Source organism: Panthera onca, chromosome B2, assembly GCF_046562875.1.
Source record: "Panthera onca isolate mPanOnc1 chromosome B2, mPanOnc1 haplotype 2, whole genome shotgun sequence".
NCBI lineage: Eukaryota > Metazoa > Chordata > Mammalia > Carnivora > Felidae > Panthera > Panthera onca.
Window position 1 is genome coordinate 135,730,879 of NC_138343.1, and position 19,996 is coordinate 135,750,874.

The following is a 19,996-nucleotide window of genomic DNA, read 5'->3' on the forward strand; positions in this document are numbered from 1 at the left end:
CAAGTGAGTTATGAAAAAAGCTGTCTGTTTCCAGATACTTTCGGATTTTGGAATTGCACGTAAGGGTTACTGGGCCTGTAAGAGTATCTGCCCCATAAGGTTATTGCTTGTTGCAAGCAGTAAATGAAAAAGAAGATTGTTCTGAAGTCCTTAATGCAGTGCCGGGCACACAATGATGATAAATATTAACTATCGCTACCCTTGATTCTCCTCATCTCCCTCCTTCTCTTCATAACGCATTGGTGCCTGGGACAGTCTTTTAGGGAACCTGTTGAACAAACGGAGATAGATGTTTGGATTCATATATATGACTGAAGCTTGTTTAATATTGCTATCTTGTTTATACTATTAATAATTCTCCTTGGGGCACCCGGGTGGCTCAGTCGGTTAGGCGACTTGACTCTTGATTTCATCTCAGGTCACAATCTCATGGTTCATGAGATGGAGCCCTGCATCCTGCTCTGTGCAGCAGGGAGCCTGCTTGGGATTGTCTCTCCCTCCCCACCTGCTCGCGCTCTCTCTCAAAATAAATTAAAAAACTTAAAAAAAAATTCTCCTTTACTATCTAGCTTTGCTCAGCAGAGTCAACTTCAGCCTGACTAAATTACCATCAAATGCAAATTATTGAAGCCCTAAGTAATGAAGTTTTAAAGTAAATAATATCCAAATTCTAGGTGTAACTCCATTGTGATCTACCTCTGTGAGTTCATGTTGGTTCAAAGGAGAAATTGCATTTTTCCCTTTTTTGATGTTTCTAAAATACTCAGAGCCATCACTAACTCAGAGTTCAGGGTGGCATTTGAAAATTTCCTTTAATGATGAAACATTTTCAATCCCCTTTAAAAAATTCTCCAAAATTCATGTGTGCTCTTAGGAGCAAGTCAGGTGGCCCCTTTGTCCAGGTGTAGGGTTCTCTTTGCGGATATAAAATGTGCAGGTCTCTGAGGGTAACTCAGTTTTTCTTGTGATTGGTCCTGGATTGCAGAAGAACATTACTTCCAGGACTGAGAACAATTTCATTAAGTTATTTACCTTGCCTCGTAAGAGATGCACTTCAGTAGCTAATGGTCCTTAACCATTTCATTTTATTGCTTCCCTCTTCTGGTTTTCCAAATGTTTTCCTGAAACTATTTTAATTCAGCATGTGAAGCATGGCATAAAATTGTCAGCGTGATGTATATGTTTATTTTCTGAAGCAAAATGATGTAAATTGGTTAAGCTGGCTATGCCTTCCCCTACTCCCCAGAAAAATCAGAATGATTCAGAGTCTTTTTAGTGCCTTTGTCTGCCTTTTCTACCCTGTAATTTTTTTCAATAGCTGTTCTCACTATTTAAAAGCCCGAAATCAAGCGTATAGCTGGCATCTTGTGTGACTCATCTTCAAGTAAAATCAGGAGAAAATGGATTTCATATATTGTCTTAGAAATGTTTCTAAAGAATGGGAGCTTTACAGATTGATGAATCTGTTTGTTGAGGGGGCCATACACCCCTGCCAGCTGCCGTGGTTAAACACACACTCAACAGTTGCGTAACACCCATGCGAAGGCCCAGTGGTGGGTTCAGGCCGGGCCTGGCAAATTTTGCCGCTTCATGTAGACTCCTACTTTGTGAACCTTGCCTTTCTTCTTTTCCCTGTTGCTGTTCATTTTTACTCTCCTATGTTTGCAGTTCTCAGTAGAATTCAGGACACCACCCACACGCTTTCAGTAAGTCACTTCTACTTGTTCCTGGCTTTTCTGCTTATAGCCAAGTCAAATTCTCTTTTTAAAAGCTTTACTGTTTCTGGGGCGCCTGGGTGGCTCAGTCGGTTAAGCGTCCGACTTCAGCTCAGGTCACGATCTCGAGGTCCGTGAGTTCGAGCCCCGTGTCGGGCTCTGGGCTGATGGTTCAGAGCCTGGAGCCTGCTTCCAATTCTGTGTCTCCCTCTCTCTCTGCCCCTCCCCCGTTCATGCTCTGTCTCTCTCTGTCTCAAAAATAAATAAAACGTTAAAAAAAAATTAAAAAAAAAAGCTTTACTGTTTCTTGGGGTAGTGTTTCTCAGTTTGGCACTATTGACGTTTCAGGCTGGATAATCCTTTGTCATGGGGTTGCTTTGTATGTACATTGTAGGGTATTTAACAGCATCTCTGGCTTCTACCCAGTAGGTACCAATGCCACTATTTTCCCTCTCAATTTGTGACAACCAGTGATGTCTCCAGGCAAATGTCCCTGGAGGATGAAATCACCCCCGGTTGGAAACCAGTCTCTTAGAGGAATGTCCTGCTGTTGGGTTCCTAGGAATTCTAAATGAGTGTTTCGATGATGTTTAGCCTTGAAATTTCAGTACACTTGTAACAGGTGTTTTTGAAATAATGATGTCTTGCACAATGACAGAAAGTTGCGACATTTTCAGATTCTAGTGTAGGTTTTTGAGGCAAACATTTTTTTTTCCTTACTTAAATTTTTTTTTTTTAACATTTATTCATTTTTGAGAGTGAGAAAGATAGACCATGAGTGGGGCAGGGGCAGAGAGAGAGGGAGACACAGAATCCGAAGCGGGCTCCAGGCTTTGAGCTGTCAGCACGGGCCCAACGTGGGGCTTGAACTCATGGACTGCAAGATCATGACCTGAGCTGAAGTCGGATGCTTAACCGACTGAGCCACCCAGGCACCCCTTCCTTACTTTTAGATGTTTCCTAACCAGCTCATCATCTGGATGAGAAGTGATTATGTACAGAGAGGACAGGACCATGATTGATCTCTATGTCATTTCCTAAATTGAAGACAATTCATACAAGCTTACACACGATTATCTAGACAGCTCTTTTGTTCTTCTTTAGGCACACATAAGGGTTTATTTTGTCCACTGGAGTGTTTCTTGGTCCAGTGGCTCCAGGTGAGCTGTGGGGACCCAGCCTGATGCCCTAAAGGACCTGAGACGTGCTTTACAACCCCCTGCTCCCTCATCTGATCTGATCATTCTGCTTTGTTCCTAATTCTCCCAATACACAAAACCAAACATTTACCCAGAATCTTCGGCAGACTTCCACTATCATTTCATTGCCCCAGATTATGTTACATGGTCACGCCTAGCTATGGGGGCACCTGGGAGAGTGAAAAGAGAGAGATTTTGGCTCTCCTGGCATCTACAGTGTCGTAATTTCCTAGGATGGCCATAACAAAGTGCCTCTAACCTGGTGGCTTAAACAATAGAAGTGTGTTTGTATTGTCTCCCGGTTCTGGAGGCTGTAAATCTAAAATCATGATGTCGGCTAGGTTGGTTTCTTCTGAGGCCATAAGGGAGAATCTGTCCCAGGACTCTTGCCTGGCTTCTGGTGGTCTCAGGTGGTCCTTGGCTTATGAATGGCATTCTCTTTACATCTTCACATTATTTTCCTTCTATTTGTGTGTGTCTCCGTGTCCACATTTTCCCTTTTTTATAAGCACACTAGCCATATTGCATTAGGGCCCAGCTCTGTAAAGACTGTATTTCCAAATAAGGTCACATTCTGAGGTACTGGGGGACTTGAACATACCTCTTTTATGGAGAACCCAATTTAACCTGTAACAAAAGTCGACATGGGGCACCTGGGTGGCTCAGTCAGTTGAGAGAGCCCGACCCTTGGTTTCAGCTCAGGTCATGATCCCAGGGTTGTGGGAATGACCCTTGTGTCAGTCGGGCTCTGTGCTGAGTGTGGAGCCTGCTTGGGGTTCTCTCTCCCTCCCCTTCTGTCTGTCTCTCTCTCTCTCTCTGTCCCTCAGTCCCTCTCCACCCTCTAAAAAAAAGCATACACACTGATAATAAGGAAAGAGAATTTGATTGATGTTTTATTCCTGGTCCCTGACAACATATTTTATATACTTCCTAAGTGAAAATTACAGCTTGACTAATGAGAAAAGAGCTGTGTGTCCAAAAGACACTGGTCCTTAAGTGACCCAAGTGGTTCTTTCTTCAGCTTAGAACTCTTGTGCTTTCTTTAGTTTAATCTTAGGGCAAAAGTGTCTCTCTGGTGAAATCAACAACTACTTGTCCTTGGGAAGTGACTGAAATTTTTTAGGGCATTATGACTTCGCTTCCCAACACCAAGCTCCTTGTTTTTGAAGGATAATTTACTTCAGTGCCTTTTTGTTTTTGTTTTTTTAAAAAAAATGAGGTATGTTTTGTTTATTATAATCCCTCTCCCTTTCCCTCGATTCCCTACATCTCTCGTGTTGAAATCCCTGGCACATTTTGTCCCACGGAATATTAGGGATATGTTAACAGATGATACTAAGAAAAAGAGGAAAAAGAAAAAAGGAAAGCTTATTGACTCTTCAGAGTTCTCGGTGTGAAAACACAACACAGCTTCACAGTTTTGGTGAGACACATATGTTCACCCAGGCGCTGGCATTTGATGTTCCCGAGAACCGAGTCAGATTAGAATGTTAATTTATTTGACTACATTTATGTAAATATCGCTCTGAAAACTATTGGTCATACATGTACTGAGACCCAAAATAAGCTTATGAAGCTACGTTCTGGGACACGTAGACTATGGAGGGGTTCCCAGCTGCTTGCTCCTTCCTGGACACCGGAATCTTGAGTTTGCAGCTTCTTTACAGTTCAGCCGTCTACGTACCAGTGGTTTTAAAAGTCATACTCTGCTGACCCTTCAAGCTTCGTGGAGCACTCTTGGGTCCACACAGGGTGAGGATGCGGGAGGAACCTTGTCACCTTCGATATAGCACATTGCGCCTTATTTGTCCTTCCCAGAAAGGTTTTTAGTTAAAAAACAGGCTCTGTGGGCTGCAGATGGTTTGAGAAACACGATCTAGGACAATTTCTGAAGGGCCCCTTTAACACTTTATGACAGAAGCATGGGAGTGACTGAACCAACATACTGGAGTAGGAATACTGATGGTAAAAATGGATGCAGTGCATTGAACTTCAGTCGGGTGTGAAATACTGTGCTGCTCGAATTATCTAAATTATCATCTCATCGTCAGAGCAAAGACACTAAGTTTCAGACAGGTTGATTACCTGCTTCAGTTAACATGCTGCTAAGTAGTAGAGTGGGAACTTGAGACGGGGACTGTGTGACTCCAGAGACCCCGTGCCACAGTCTGGTCTCCATCAGGATGTCCTCTTCTTTCTTCAGGGTCATTATCACTACCTTACTCATACTTTCAGCCATTGCCTGAGGTGTCATCCTCAAAATGGGAGGCTTTTTTTTTTTTTTTTTTTTTTTTAATGTAACCGGGCTATTTGCACATTCGTGCATTTCAGATTTTATTTTTTTTAAGTAATCTCTACACCCGGGGTGCCTGGGTGGCTCAGTCGGTTAAGTGTCCGACTTCAGCTCAGGTCTTGATCTCCTGGTTCATGAGTCCGAGCCCTGCGTCGGGCTCTGCTGACAGCTCAGAGCCTGGAGCCTGCTTCCGATTCTGTGTCTCCCTCTCTCTCTGCCCCTCCCCCGTTACACTCAGTGTCTCTCTTTCTCTCCCAAAAATAAACATTAAAAAAAAAAGGTCATCTCTACACCCCGTGTGGGGCTGGAACGCACAACCCTGAGATCAAGAGTTGCATGCTCCCCCGACTGAGCCAGCCGTGCACCCCCAAAATGGGAGTCTTTCCTGATCAATTTCTCTGGCAGGCTTTGCTTTCCTCTGGGACCTTCTTCAGTGTACAGACTGTGGCTAAGTGATTACCCAGTTCTCCATCTCTCCAGCTGAGGATTTCTGTGTCTCTTTTTTCTTTGGTCTCATTCTCTTTGTTAGGTTAACTATGGGGTAGGAGAAGTGTTGAAGGACTTCCAGGTAGAAAGACTCACTTCCTACTTGGAGTCGAATGTGAAACACATTTCCTACTGCACAGAATCATGTGCTCTGCCTTGTATAATATGATATCATTAAACAGCCCTCCTCCCCCCGGGCAGTATCTTGGGGCTGTTGTTTGATGGCTGTTGTTTTGTAGGTGACTTTGTATATTATACCAAGACAGGCGTACCTTTCTTTTACATTGAGATCACATCGCTTATTAGTAAGTGCCAATGGTAGGAAGTACAAAATGAGGAGTTCTCAGAGGCTCATATTCTGTAATTAAAATTGAAATTTCCTTGGAGAACACAATGCCTTGGATGTGGTGCTAAGCAGCTTGCCATCAAATATTTGATTTCAAGCACCCACAGAGGTATAGAATTAATTGAATTACAAGGCCTGGGACCTGGAGAGCCACAGAAGCACACGATTTGAGCATTTGGAGATGAAGTAGTCTAACCTTCCTGACTGTAGCCACAGTAAGATGCTTAAAATACGAAATAAACACAAAGACATAAAATTGCAAATATAGTATCTCACCTGTATTTTAACAGGGCATAAAAATAAATTATTTGAAAATATTAATAGTTGTTAACCTCTGAGTGGTTTTTCTTCCTTAAACTTTTTCTTTTGTCCTTAATGAATCTTTCTTTATTTTTAAAATTTTTTTTAATGTTTATTTTTGACAGAGAGAGAGAGAGAGAGAGAGAGAGAGAGAGAGACAAAGCATGAGCAGGGGAGGGGCAGAGAGAGAGGGAGACACAGAATCTGAAGCAGGCTCCAGGCTCTGAGCTGTCAGCACAGAGCCTGACGCGGGGCTGGAACTCACAGACTGCGAGCGAGATCATGACCCGAGCTGAAGTCAGACGCTCAATTGACTGAGCCACCCAGGCGCCCCTTTAATGAATCTTTTATAATGAGTATATATTACTTTGTAATTTTGGGGACCGGGAAATATTCTTCCTTTCACTGAAGTGGAATTATTTCTCTGATTTGGACCTGTTGGTCCTTAACTTAAGCTCTGAGAGCAACTCAGAGCAAACCCTAGTGTTCTTCCAGATAATAGCTTTACAAAATATTTGAAGATGGCTGGAGTGTTTTCTTGCTTTTTAAAATGGTTATTGGTAGGTAAGCAGAATTTTTTTTTAACAGAAACTATAAACCCGAAACCATCAAGATATTTCAGTTTCTGTAAGAATGGTACTGAGTAGTATGTAAATGTCTACTTTTTTCTTTTTTCTCTTCTGAAACTAACCATCAAAACAAAACACATTTTTCACCCCAAACTTGGTGTCTTTATTAAATTCAATGTTTCCTGAAGACTGGATCAGGTAGACTCAGTTTGAGCCTTCTCGACATGTACCCGAGGTCTTTGGTAAACGTACATTCTTATTTATAGGAACGTCAGGACAAAGAGAGAAACTCCAGGGAAGGATGGGAGCATTGGAAAAGTGAGGAGTGTGTGAAGAGAATGGGGGCCTTTAATGGAGAAACTGTGATTTCATTTTGTGGGAGAGGAGGTAGCAGTCAGATCGTCCCGCCTTCTTTCGTGTAGAATTGCTGTGTTAAGTTTGACCTTCCAAATGCTATAATGATAATATCACCGTATGAGTACACAGCACAGAAGCAGCACCACTGAACTTTGGTGCCTGAGTAACCTTTACTCAATGGAAAATTGAAAAAAAATCTTGAAAAAATATCTTTATGCACTTGAATTCTGGATAAATTTACTATAAAGTTAACTCACTGTGTAATCTTTATTTTTTTTTTAATTTTTTTTAACGTTTATTTATTTTTGAGACAGAGAGAGACAGAGCATGAACGGGGGAGGGTCAGAGAGAGGGAGACAGAGAATCTGAAACAGGCTCCAGGCTCTGAGCTGTCAGCACAGAGCCCGACGCGGGGCTCGAACTCACGGACCACGAGATCGTGACCTGAGCCGAAGTCGGCCGCTCAACCGACTGAGCCACCCAAGCGCCCCTCACTGTGTAATCTTTAATCCGCCATATATGGTGGAGGAGTTTCTCTGGAGAATGACACTTGCATAGGTTTTTTTTTTTTTTTACAAATTTTATTTATTTTTGGGACAGAGAGAGACAGAGCATGAACGGGGGAGGGGCAGAGAGAGAGGGAGACACAGAATCGGAAACAGGCTCCAGGCTCCGAGCCATCAGCCCAGAGCCTGACGCGGGGCTCGAACTCACGGACCGCGAGATCGTGACCTGGCTGAAGTCGGACGCTTAACCGACTGCGCCACCCAGGCGCCCCTTGCATAGGTTTTAAAAGCACTTTCTGTCTGAACTTTTTTTCCAGTTAAGCTTTGAGGCTCCTAAATTAATGGCAGTTTTAGGGGTATGTAAATATCACCCATAAATATTTATCGAGTAACCTGTTTAAGGAATTATATAAAAATGAAAAAAAATACCAATAGAAGTATTTTATTAGGTAATGAATACAGATTTATTTCAAGCAGAGGCAGATACAGCTATCAAATTACCTGTTTTTTATTTAATTTTTACAAAGAATCTGGAAGTTGGTGTTATAAATAGTTATGTTGCTTGGGTTGAGCACTAGATTTGAACACTTTGGTGCATCCGAAACAAGGCTTATCCTTGTCTGTTTCTTTGTTTCCAGATGGTCTCCCAGCTTGAAGCCCGAATATCTGAGCTTGTTGAACAGTTGGGAAATGAGTCTGGGTTTCACCAGAAAGCTCTTCAGAGGGCCCAGAAAGCAGAAAGCAAGTTGGAGACTCTTCAGGGTCAGCTGACATACCTGGAGGGAGAGCTGGCTTCTGGAGATGTTTTGCGAGATAACTTGGATTTTGAGAAACAAAAAGTAATAACCCGAGGGTATCTGTGGGGAGAAACATCTGTTGCAGTTTAAAATTTTACCTGAAAATGTTCTGAATTTTACAGTACTTCAGTAGAATGCTTAAGTCTGCATAATGAGTAAATGTCAGGGAACAACGTCCTGTTTTGGGGTGTCTTCCTAGTACTTAGGGCTTTCTTGATTCGGATTAATCCAGTTAAACTCAACAGGTATTTGTTGAATGCTGGTTATGTATGAGACCCTGAAGGTTTGAGGGCTAAGGTCTGAGTAACACACAGTTCTTGATCATAAAAGGCTCATAATGTACTTGAGGAGACAGACATTCTAGTCATTTGCTGTAACTATAAAGCTGTACGTGTTGTAATGGATGTATTGATTGACAAAATGCTGTAGGAACTCAGTGAAGGGAATGATAACTTCTGGATAAGAGGAGGATTTTTACAGGGGAGAGGGCAATGGAGTTCACCCTTGAAGGATAAGTAGGATTTTAGAGGAGCGAGGGTGCAAATACTGTAGGGGAAACAGTGCGAGCAAAGGCGTGAAAGCTCCTAAGGGCATAGTGTAGTCATAGTGCGGAGGGATTGTTCCAGTGTGGCGAGAACACAGCATTCCGGATGGGGTTGTGGCAGGAGAGAAGACTAGCATGGTTTGGATGATGAAGATTCTTTATTCTAGCCTATGTAGAATATTAAGTGTAGTAAGTGATTTTGAGCACTGCGGTGTTTTAGAAAGATGACGCGATGTCACAGTGAAGCTGAAGTCACAGCAGGGACAGACTCGGGAATGCTAATGGTGATAACCCTGTGTGAGAGAAGGAGAGTACAATGAGAAGGGGCCCCCACTTATGACCTGACCGTGGGGAGACCATCTGTGACCGTCCAGAGGTAGTTAGAGTGGCGGAGAGCAGAAGCCAGTTTGCTCCGGGCTGAGGGGTGAGTGCGGAGGAAAGGTTTGAGTGTAGAAGTAGATTTTTAGGAAGTCTGGCGACCAGAGAGAAAAGAGGCATGAAGCAAGACGACTGAAGGAAGATTTTATTGGCTGGAAGGGGAAGGTACATGGTTGTGAGTCACAGGAGGAAAAAAAAGAGAGAGAGAGAAAAAGAAATGGGATTGGGATTGGATTTGGCATGAAAAATAAATACCCTTAGGTTAAAAAAAATATTCTGGAAACACTTTCATCCTCATTTTTCAGCACTTTGGAAAGCCAAGGAAGCATCATGCCTGCATGGAGGGTTGGATAGGCAAAGACACGTAAGAGGTCTGTGGGAAATCCTAGTCTAAGTGGATGAGACAGGTAAATGAGAACACAAGAGTTAATTAATGGAGGGAGGTATAAAATTCAACAGGAAGTTGGATAAAGTTTCCTGTTTCTGTGAGTGAGGAAATGAGCCATCTTCACACAGGAGGTAGCGTCACGAGAGGCTTTAAAGAATGAGTAGGAATTTGTTAGGCAGAAGAGGTGGGGGAAGGGATTCACACTACCAGAACAGTAGGAGGAAGGAAGGAGTGGAGGTGTGACCTGTTGTGACCTGCTGTGACCTGCTCAGGAGACCAGTGAGGCACAGGGAGACCGAACATGGTGCCTGGTGAATCCAGAGGCGTGAGGTGGCTCTGGAGACGTGTAGGAATAATTGAGATAGGGAAGGCTAGTTGCCCAAGGCTTTATCCTGTAGACAATGGGAAGCCATAGAAGGCTTTTGAATAAAAGAAAAGATTTCTCCGAAGGCAGACTGGCTTTGAGGGCCTAGAGATGAAAGGTTAGGGAGCCCAGCTAGGGGATTGTTAGAATAGATAATTAGAATAGAATAGAACAGTTGGTAATAAAGATTTGGACCAGGTAGTGGGGTTATGAATGAAGGGGTAGATTTGACAAATTTGGGAGGGTGAAGAGTATCTGAAAAAGATGTGTTGATTGAAAATTTGAGTTTGAAAGGAAATGTTGCGCCTGAGTATAATGTGTTAAATTGGAAGAAATCTGACTGCTGGGCTATCTACCTACATGTCCCATGAACACATTGCACTAATCATTTTCAAAATGGAAATGATCACCTCTCCACAAATTTGCCCCCTCCTGCCTCAGGGATGATGATGTAATCTGCCTCCAGCCACCTGAGACAAAAGCCCCAGGGTCATTCTTAATGCTTCCCTCTTCTTAACCAATTCCTAAACACTGTAAATTCCATCTCCTTAACATATCTCAAATGTCACCCCCCCATCTCTATATTTAGCGGCAGTGCTCTGACTCCAAACATTATAATCATTTGTATGGACTGTCCAAACAACCTTCCAACAACTCCCCACTGCTGCCAGGGAGGTCTTAATAAAATGTGTGTCTAATTTTTCTTAAAATTGGCCAGGGGCTCTCTGTGGCCTTCAGGCTCAGCTACAGATTTCTTTTTTCCATGGCTAAGCATTCTGTGACCTGGCCAGATCCCCTCTCCAGGCTTTCCATCACCCGTGATCCCTCCAGCCTATGGTGGCAAACTCCAGGCTTCAGGGGACTAACAAGGCCCTGCAAGGGTGTGTGGCGATTGATCTCTGAGCCTGAAGACATCCACATTCAAATTTATAAAAAACAATTGGATGGCCAAAAAAAAAAAAAAAAAAATTGGCGGCCTCCTTGGCATCCTATATTACATGTTGCTGTTCTCTCCGAGAAAAAGTTCTCCTTACCTTCTTCACCTGGTAATAGCTGTCCCTTGAAGACTCACTTCCAATGTCATTTCCTCCTTCCCCTTCCTTAGAGACTTAGTTTTCCTTCATGCAACATGTGCGTGTGTCTGTCACAGCACTTACTGCCCTAATGTCTTCTGTCTTCTCTAGTCAACTCCAACCTTCTTGAGATCAGAGGAAATTTTTTTTTTTCTTTTTTCTTGGTTTCTCCAGCAATTAGGGAAGAGTCAATAAATAGTATTTAAATTGTGAAGAAAGATCTAAAAAGCAAGAATTTTAGGTAGACTGGTGTCTCTTCCCTTTTTATTTTTCATTGTAATGACTCGTTAATGTTCGCTGAGCTTGTGCCAAAAGAACTCTCAGTTACGAAAGCAAATTATGTAAATGGATTCCACTGTGGCGAATATTCCGTAGATCACCACCTCTGAACTGCACGTCCTAGTATGGATGACAGGCATGTAAAAGTGAAAAGCAAAGTTGTACAGAGTTTAAGTTTAAATATAGGTAATTGGGGTGCACACAGAATAGAATATATTTATGCTAAACTGTGATTCAAAGAAATAAGTTGTACAGGAAATCCCTCCAGTGACCCTACCCTTTTGAGGCATAGCCGAGATCTTTGAAATGGGCCCTTGCTCTGTGGGGTGTGGCTTGGTCCTGTCCTTATCCCATTTTGCCGGTTGTAGATCCTGGCATGCCACGTGGATGGGTCACATGTAGACGTAGCAAGAGAGACTTTATGCTTCCACATGGAGGGTCCTGGTTCTATTTTATTTACAAAACAAACAATAGCAATTATTTTTACTTTCATCCATACCTTCAAAATGAATAATTCCAAGGGGAGTGCTGACACAGCATGAAGAAGTGAGAAACTGGTGATGTGGAAACAAAAGTAGCTTCTGGCCTTGGTCTTGTAGCCCAAGACAGCAACCTACCACCGTGTGGCACAGCAGATAAGCAGTACTTCCCGTGACCGTGCCTTACAAAGAAGAGATTACACTCTAGGTATGCCGCTCAACAAAATTTGAAAGTACTCACAAATAATTTCATCTCGATGACTAAAAGTATCGATAGTTCTGGGCTTTATACTGGCATGCTTCAGTCACCCAGGAATCATACTTATTTAAACATATAGTCGCCTCAGAATGCCAGATAGATGAAGACTTATTGCAGTGGGAAGAAAGTTTCAAAGACAGAACCCAAATCATGAAGTGATGATACAGAAAGTTCATTGATTGGTTCGCTCATCCAACAAGTGCTTAGTAAGCATTCCTCTGTCAGGCGTGGCCCGATAAACCACAGAAATTAAGTGGAGGATATAAAAAAAATACTGAATTCAAGGCCTACATGCACCCTGATGTTTTAGCGACATTATCAACAATAGCCGAATCATGGAAAGAGCCCAAATGTCCATTGACTGATGAATGGATAAAGAAATTGTGGTGTGTGAGTGTGTGTGTGTGTGTGTGTGTGTGTGTGTGTAAAATAAGTAAATAAATAAATAAATAAATACATACTATTCAGCCATAAAAAAGAATGAAATCTTGCCATTTGTAACGACATGGATGGAACTCAAGAGTATTACGCTAAGAGAAGTAAGTCAGAGAAAGACAAATACCATATGGTTTCTCTCCATATGTGGAATTTAAGAAACAAAACAAATGAACATAGTGGGAAAGACAAGAAGGAAAACCAAGAAACAGACTCTTAACTTAGAGAACAAACTGATGGTTACCAGAGGGGAGGTGTGTGGGGGGATGAGTTAAATAGGTGATGGGGATTAAGGAGTGCACTTGTCGTATTGAGCACCAGGCATCGTATGTAACTGTTGAGGCACTAAATGGTACATATGAAACTAGTATTATGCTGTATGTTAACTAACTGGAATTTAAATAAAAACTTGGAAGAAAAATAAGGAAATCAAGTGGAGGAAGATCCTGGAACGATTTTGTTAACATTCACCTGTTAAAAAATGAACCTTGACTTCATTGATACAGCTGTGTTTTACAGTATTGTTCCTTAAACTATGTTACATTAAAAACTCTTTAAGACATTTTTTTGGTATAGGAATTTAAGTTTCAAAAAAAAAAGCAAAAACGTTGTCCAAGTGTGTTTGTATGGAGAGCTTTGATTTTGGAGTGATCTGTAGAATCCAAGGGGAGTAAAGTGGCCACTGTTGTCATGTTTTTTTCCACATTTGAGGCCAGGGCCCACTTAGGATGGAAAACTTGCCATGGAAGGTTTGTGGATGAGTAGATCCCAGAAGCTGAATTAGCCTGGAAGGGACAGCAGCCTGTCACCAAAGCAGAGAGATGTAGATGTTGTCCAGAGGATGCCAGATTTGTCACATGGCAGGGTTGAGAAGAGTGTCTCGTGTTACGTTGAACATCAAGATCACTGACCACGAGAGTCAAGTGAATTTGGACAGGAAGCAGGGCAGGGAGCTGGCAAGGTGGTTCTGGAATTTATTACCAAACACTGGGGTCAGGGGTCGGGCTCCATACTGGGTTTAATGAGACCTATCTGTAGTTTGGGAGAAAGAGAAGGAGTCTGTGAGATCACCTGTTAACTTCGTTTTTGTGCCTCATTTTCATTTTTGTTCTTGGGTTTAGTATCTTAAATTTCTGGATCAGCTCTCAGAGAAAATGAAACTGGACCAGATGGCTGCTGAACTTGGCTTTGACATGCGCCTGGATGTAGTCTTAGCTCGCACAGAGCAGCTGGTCCGCCTCGAGAGCAACGCAGTCATTGAAAACAAGACTATCGCTCACAATTTACAGAGAAAGGTAGGGGATACTGAAACTTGCTAGTGTTGAGAGAAAGAATTGCTGAGACACTTAAATATTGAAAAATAGTTTACTTCCCCTCGTATTTGTCACTGTGGTTAGGAAACATAAATATGTATTTATAATTTGAGTCTCTGTTTCAAGTCTGAGGGATGGTAAGTTTATCACCTAAGGTTATGTTTGACTGTGAGTCATAGAGACCCAAAATAATGGTGGCTTATATGACTGGATGTGCTTCCTCCCCACCCCCACCCCACCCCCATAAGTTTGTAGAAGTCGACCGCTCAGGGTGAATGTGGCCAGTCTGCTCTGTGAAGTTTGCAAGGAGCCAGGCTCATTTCAGCTCATTAATCTCCCATTCCTAGGGTGGTTCATATCTTTATGGTTCAAAATGGTACCTATGGGTTCCAGACAGAAATTTGGAGAAGAAAGGGACAAAGAAGAGGGATGCAAAAGAGCATGTGTGAGCTGTCTTTTGATGGAGGCTTCCAGAATTTGCCACGTGAACTTGTGTTTATATCCCATGATTCTGGTGACCGAAATTAATTCAAGGGAAGCCGGACACTGTAGTCCTTTCCCTAGGTAACCACTTGCCTACCTATGAAACTCACTGATTGTATTATTAAGGGAGATGAGGAGAACTTGGGAATATCTAGCAGTCTCCGAGTTGATAAACTCTCCGGCACTGGAGAGAAGAGCGAGGAGAAGCATTTACTTTTCACTGATTCAAAAGAAGAATTAAAAACAGTTTAGACTAAATAAATGAATGAGTAGATGAAAAGGATAAAAATATAATTATTAGTTATATAATTATTGGCATTGGTGAAAGAAAGAGCAAAACACAGATGTGTTCTCATAATAGTTCTTAGGAGAAAATTCTGTGGTGGAATTATAGCGTACAGGCTGTGTCATGGGTCACATCTGGGATTCCAGTTTGGTTCCACCAAGCTGTGTGACCTTGGGCAAATTACATGCCTCTCTGTCTCTATTTCCTCATATTTAAGATGGGAATGATATCTACCTCATGAGGTTGTTTATTTTTAATAAGACCCATTTTTTAAACTCTTGGCTCATAGACTGAGCTATATTCACATTTGATCTCTTCTCCATATACTAGATTTTGAGGAATACTTTATGAAAGACAGCAGATAACCCCTGTGACTGTCAGAGACATTAAACTGAGCTACAGTTCTTTCTGAAGGTCTCCTCAGGTAATTGATTTTCCCCCCGATCTCCAACATCGTTCCTTCTGACATATTGTATAATAGTTGAAATTATCAGCTGTACAGGACTCACCAGGGTAATTGTGCAGTTGAGGGGAATTTGACATGAAGAAGCTCGAGGAAGGGAGGTTGGCTAGAGAGACACGAAATGGGCTTTGTTAAAAATGGATCTGGCTATGGACGCTGCCACCATGGTTAGACAAGATACACAAGGCTGCATTTCAGTCTGTCCTTCACACCTCTGAGAAGTGCAGAGTATATAATTATGGAAAATGTGATGGTCCTCGGCTCTAACATTCTAGAATTCTGCACGATTCCAATCCCCAATGTTTGCAACAGATGTAAGAGGTTTCTGTACTTAATATTCTCCTCACTAATTGTGACATCACAATCCAGGAGGATTTCTTTTCCCCCTTTAGAGGCCATAATCTTTTTCTAAAATCCATTATAAATTCCTTCATCAAGTTTGATTGTCAGTGATTAGTGCTGTTTGAAGAATTTGTTCTCTGCTTGGTTTGTGGCCGGTATAGGCCAGGCAGATGATAAAGACACCAGTGAACTGGAACCTTGTTGACGTCCTTTCCATTTCAAAGATTTTAAACCTATAAGCACAGCTTTCTTTAAATGCTCCCTGATATAACTTACTTTAAAAAGATAACAACTCTCATGTTTGGTATCACTCGGTCTGGTTCCAAGGGATTGAAATTAGTCTCGGTTTTTGGTGCTAACATGCACTCTATTTTCTTTTAGCAAAGACCAGTGCCAGGGGGTGGTAGAGAGGATGGTGTCTCTCTACCCTATTCTGATCTTGATAAGCCCGTGTTCGTAGCTTTGAAAGTAATTGTACATGTCTGTTATGGTGTCCGTAATGTTGGAGGGAATCAGAGGTGGGAAGCCTACTTCTCTGTGCATTTTCTGTGGCTCTTTGGTCTCATGCTTTGCAGCTACAGGATTAGTTCTTGGAAAAGCAGGAATAAAAAAATGCAATCAAGAAAAGGAATCCAATAACCTTTTCTGAGGGTTTATAGATGAGTCTAATTGAAGTGCAGATAAAGATCAACGTTATCTGAGTAATTCGTTTATATTTACTGACTGCTCGGTGATGATTTAAAAAAAAAAAAAGATCCCCGTTTGTGTCACATCAGCTCAAGACTCAGAAAGAAAGACTGGAGAGCAAAGAACTGCACGTGAACCTTCTCCGGCAGAAAATTGCCCAGTTGGAGCAGGAGAAGCAGGTGCGTTCGGCCTTGGCGGTAGAGAGGGACGAGGCCAATCTCACCCTAAGGAAGTTGCAAAAGAAGGTGGAGAGGCTACAGAAGGAGCTGCGTGTGTGTCGAGACTCGAACACGGAGCTCAAAGCCCAGCTGGCTGACACCCATGAGCTTAAGGCAAGTGCCCATCTCCATTCCCTTGTTGATTTTTGCACATTGCCATTGAGGTTTATGTGCAAGGGTGGCAGTCTTATAACAGACACGCTGGAAAAGAAAAGGAGATAAGGGCTTTCTGTGATCTTCTGGAGTTGTGGGAAAAATGCAAACACTACACAAAATCAGCATAGTAGGCCAATTCAGCGTCTCTTCAATGCTTGGAATGGAGCCATAGTTGCCGTGTGAAAAGCCCATCAAAAAAGGGTGATGGAGGTGACGGGATTAAGAGGACACTTGTCTTGATGAGCCCTGAGTGATGTAGGGATGTATGGAATCACTGTACTGAAATTAATATAATACCGGATGTTAATTACGCTGGAATTAAAAGAAAAAAAAGGTGATGTTAAGTACAGAAAATATAAACATTTCTTTCAAGTGTGGGTGACTATGATATTTGGGATCAGGGGTTTATCACGCGGGAATCTGCTTAGCAAGAAATGAGAAAACGAGCACAGCTCTACACTGAGAAGTCAGCCAGCATTGTGTCCCGTGGCCTGGAGATGCCGTCCGTGTACCCAGAAGTGAGGAAGGGTCCCTGACTGGGGCAGTGTGCTTCCTGGATTTGGAGGGTTCGACTTCTAATGGCTACAGAGAAGAAAGGAATTAAAACATAAAAGAATTTAATCAAAATCTTTAAATGTCATGTGTGTGTGCCACTGGAAAGAATATGTAACTTCACATGCACATAGCCTTTCTGGCAGAAATGCATGTCATGAATACAGATGAGAATAATGTCCTCGCTCTTTACAGATGAGCGCTCTGTAATGGACTTTTGGAATGTTTCTGAATCTGGAAACAGACCAGCAGGGAAAAGGAAACTGGAATTAAGCTAACACTTCAATATGTGTAGTGGGGACAATATTTTAGGAAATATTTCCTACTGTATGTTTTTTTTTCTTCTGCATCATTAGCTCTTTTCTCCTGAAACCTTTCTTTTCTAATTTTTTTTAACATTTATTTATTTTCAAGAGACAGAGACAGAGTGTGAGTGGGGAGGGGCAAAGAGAGAGGGAAACACAGAATCTGAAGCAGGCTCCAGGCTCTGAGCTGTCAGCACAGAGCCCAATGCAGGGCTCGAACCCACTAACTATGAGATCATGACCTGAGCTGAAGTCAAGACGCTTAACAGACAGCCACCCAGGCGCCCCTCTCCTGAAACCTTTCTAAATTGAGGCTTTTTTCCCCAGAGGAAAAAAACAGGGCAGACACAGCCCAGGGGAGGGAACATATTTAAAACTAAGGGAAGCAGGAAGCAAGGGAAGGCATCTGATGGGGTACGAAGGCTGGGGAGCAAGTATCAAGGTAAGCATCTCCCACATCCCCTCACACCTTGAGACTTACCTTTGGGGGGTGTGTGTGCTGGGGTGGGGGTGGAACCCCTGAAGTCAGCATGCCATTGCTTCCGCCCTGGCTGGAAGCGGCAGGAGTGCTGAGGCAGCATCAGTGTCATAAAACCAGGGTTTACAAATGTCCTGTGGTGGATACAGAGTGTTTCCAGGTGGTGTCTCACGGGGCATCATATAATGTTGAGCCCTGAAGTGGAAAATGGATTCCCTTTAAGTTTTCTTTCAATTCTTCCATCGTCAAGGAGAAAATCTTAACTAGAAGTTATTAAGGCAAAAACCGTAAGAGACTCTTAAATACAGAGAACAAACTGAGAATTGCTGGGGGTGGGGGTTGGGTTAAATGGGTGACAGGCATTAAGGAGGGCACTTTCGGGGTGAGCACTGGGTGTTGTACGTAAGAGATGAATCACTGGGTTCTACTCCTGAAGCCAAGACTACACTGTGTGGTAACTAACTTGAAAAAAAAAAAAAAAGTTACTATGTCTTTACTACTATTATTGCTATAGCTCTGACTTTGGGCCTAAGAAGATTCTTTTCTACTCATTGGCTTCATTGGCTTCATTCAACTCATTGTTGAAGGAAAGATGAGGATGGTTCCTATAATTGGTGTTAAACATTCAGGTACCAAAACATAGACTAGGACTGATAAATAAAGTGAACCTGGATTTCAAAACAGGGAGATGAATTCCGTCATCTGGAAAGGGACATGTTTCATTATAAGCGTGTTTCGGTGGAACAGTTCAAATTCTTCAAAGAAATCTGTGATATAAGGAAAGGGTAAACAGCACTCTTTTTTGTTTTTTGTTCTGTTTTGTTTTGAGAGGGGGCAAGTGAGCAAGGGGCAGAGAGAGAGGGAGAGAGAGATGAAGAGAGAGGGAGAGAAGGGGGTCTCACGCGAAGCAGGGTTCGGACTCACAAACGGTGGGATCGCGGCCCGAGCCGAAGTCCAATGCTTACCTGATTGAGCCACCCAGGCGCCCCGCACTGGGGATTTTCATACACCGAGCTTGCTGAACTCCACAAAGCCAGAGGAGAAGAGAATGTGGAGCAGTCTGGGTGATTCCTAAGGACAACTAAGTGGGAGTGACACCGAGGAAGCTGAGGCATGCTGGCTGCCTAGAGGAAGGACTCAAGTGAGGATGTCCTAATAAGACCACCACTGTGTTTCTGAAGCCACGTGTGGTGATGCTAGTAGCTGCAGGGTGAGCCGCCCGGCCTCCTGTCCCCAGTCCCCTCCGCCCTGCAGCTGAGGACATCTGGTTCCTACCGACATATTTTCCCCGTCTCATAGAGTGCGGTTTTCTGTCCTCAGGAGAAATTACGAAACTTAATTTAACAAGTCAGGATTGATTCAACCTCGCGGTTTATTTTCCTGCTAACCTAGTTCTGAAATGTGCATTGCTTCTGCGGCTAACATCGGAGCACCTGTTCCCCATAATTGGGTTGCCGCTCTGTTCTTTCTACTCCGCCCATCTCCTTATAACCTCAGAGACCCTCGCTTCCCTTGATACTAGAGGCCTGCCCTGCTTTTTCCCGTTTCCAAGAAGTGCGACTCCATCTCTGAATGAAGCGGGCTGGGCCCTAATGTCAGGACTCTGACATTAACCTGCGGGTTCCAGCTACCTTGATGCGTGTTTCCAGATACTGTAAAGCTAAAATATAATACTGTGGTGAATGAATATTCTATAAAACATGGTACAACAATTAGTTGCCATTTTTTAGCTAATTTTGTCACTGCTGATGGGTGGCAGTTATACTCTGCGCCTTCAGAATTACCATAACTCAGGAGGCTGAATAAGGTTGGCTTACACGGAGCACGGCAGCGCTCAGTCTAGCAACAGAGGACATGATGGTGGGACAAGGGATTCCCCATCGGTGACACCCAGGAATGGGGCCCAGCACCCGCTGGGTGAGAGTGAGTGATGAGTGGTTTTAGAG

At 42.9% G+C, this 19,996-nt stretch overlaps 1 protein-coding gene and 1 long non-coding RNA gene across 7 annotated transcripts in view; one reads left to right on the forward strand and one right to left on the reverse strand.

Moving 5' to 3' along the window:
* The window catches only part of CCDC170 (coiled-coil domain containing 170), a 104,645-nt gene that overhangs the window by 66,464 nt on the left and 18,185 nt on the right, over window positions 1-19,996 (forward strand). For 3 of the 5 annotated variants that reach the window (XM_060616916.3, XM_060616911.3, XM_081795782.1), the window contains 3 exons: window positions 8,410-8,610; window positions 13,889-14,062; window positions 16,431-16,673. In XM_060616916.3, the coding sequence (XP_060472899.3) occupies window positions 8,410-8,610; window positions 13,889-14,062; window positions 16,431-16,673 (618 nt within the window). The remainder of the gene's footprint in view (window positions 1-8,409; window positions 8,611-13,888; window positions 14,063-16,430; window positions 16,674-19,996) is intronic. The other 2 variants (XM_060616912.3, XM_060616913.3) reach the window with 2 other exon arrangements.
* Window positions 8,541-15,625, reverse strand: LOC144616438 (uncharacterized). Of its 2 annotated transcripts, none has more exons than XR_013555817.2 (4): window positions 15,359-15,625; window positions 11,872-12,041; window positions 11,277-11,714; window positions 8,541-8,628 (listed from the first exon to the last, which is right to left on the reverse strand). It is a non-coding gene; the product is annotated as an uncharacterized LOC144616438 (long non-coding RNA). The 2 variants fall into 2 exon arrangements; XR_013555816.2 differs by lacking the exon at window positions 11,872-12,041 and adding an exon at window positions 12,094-12,255.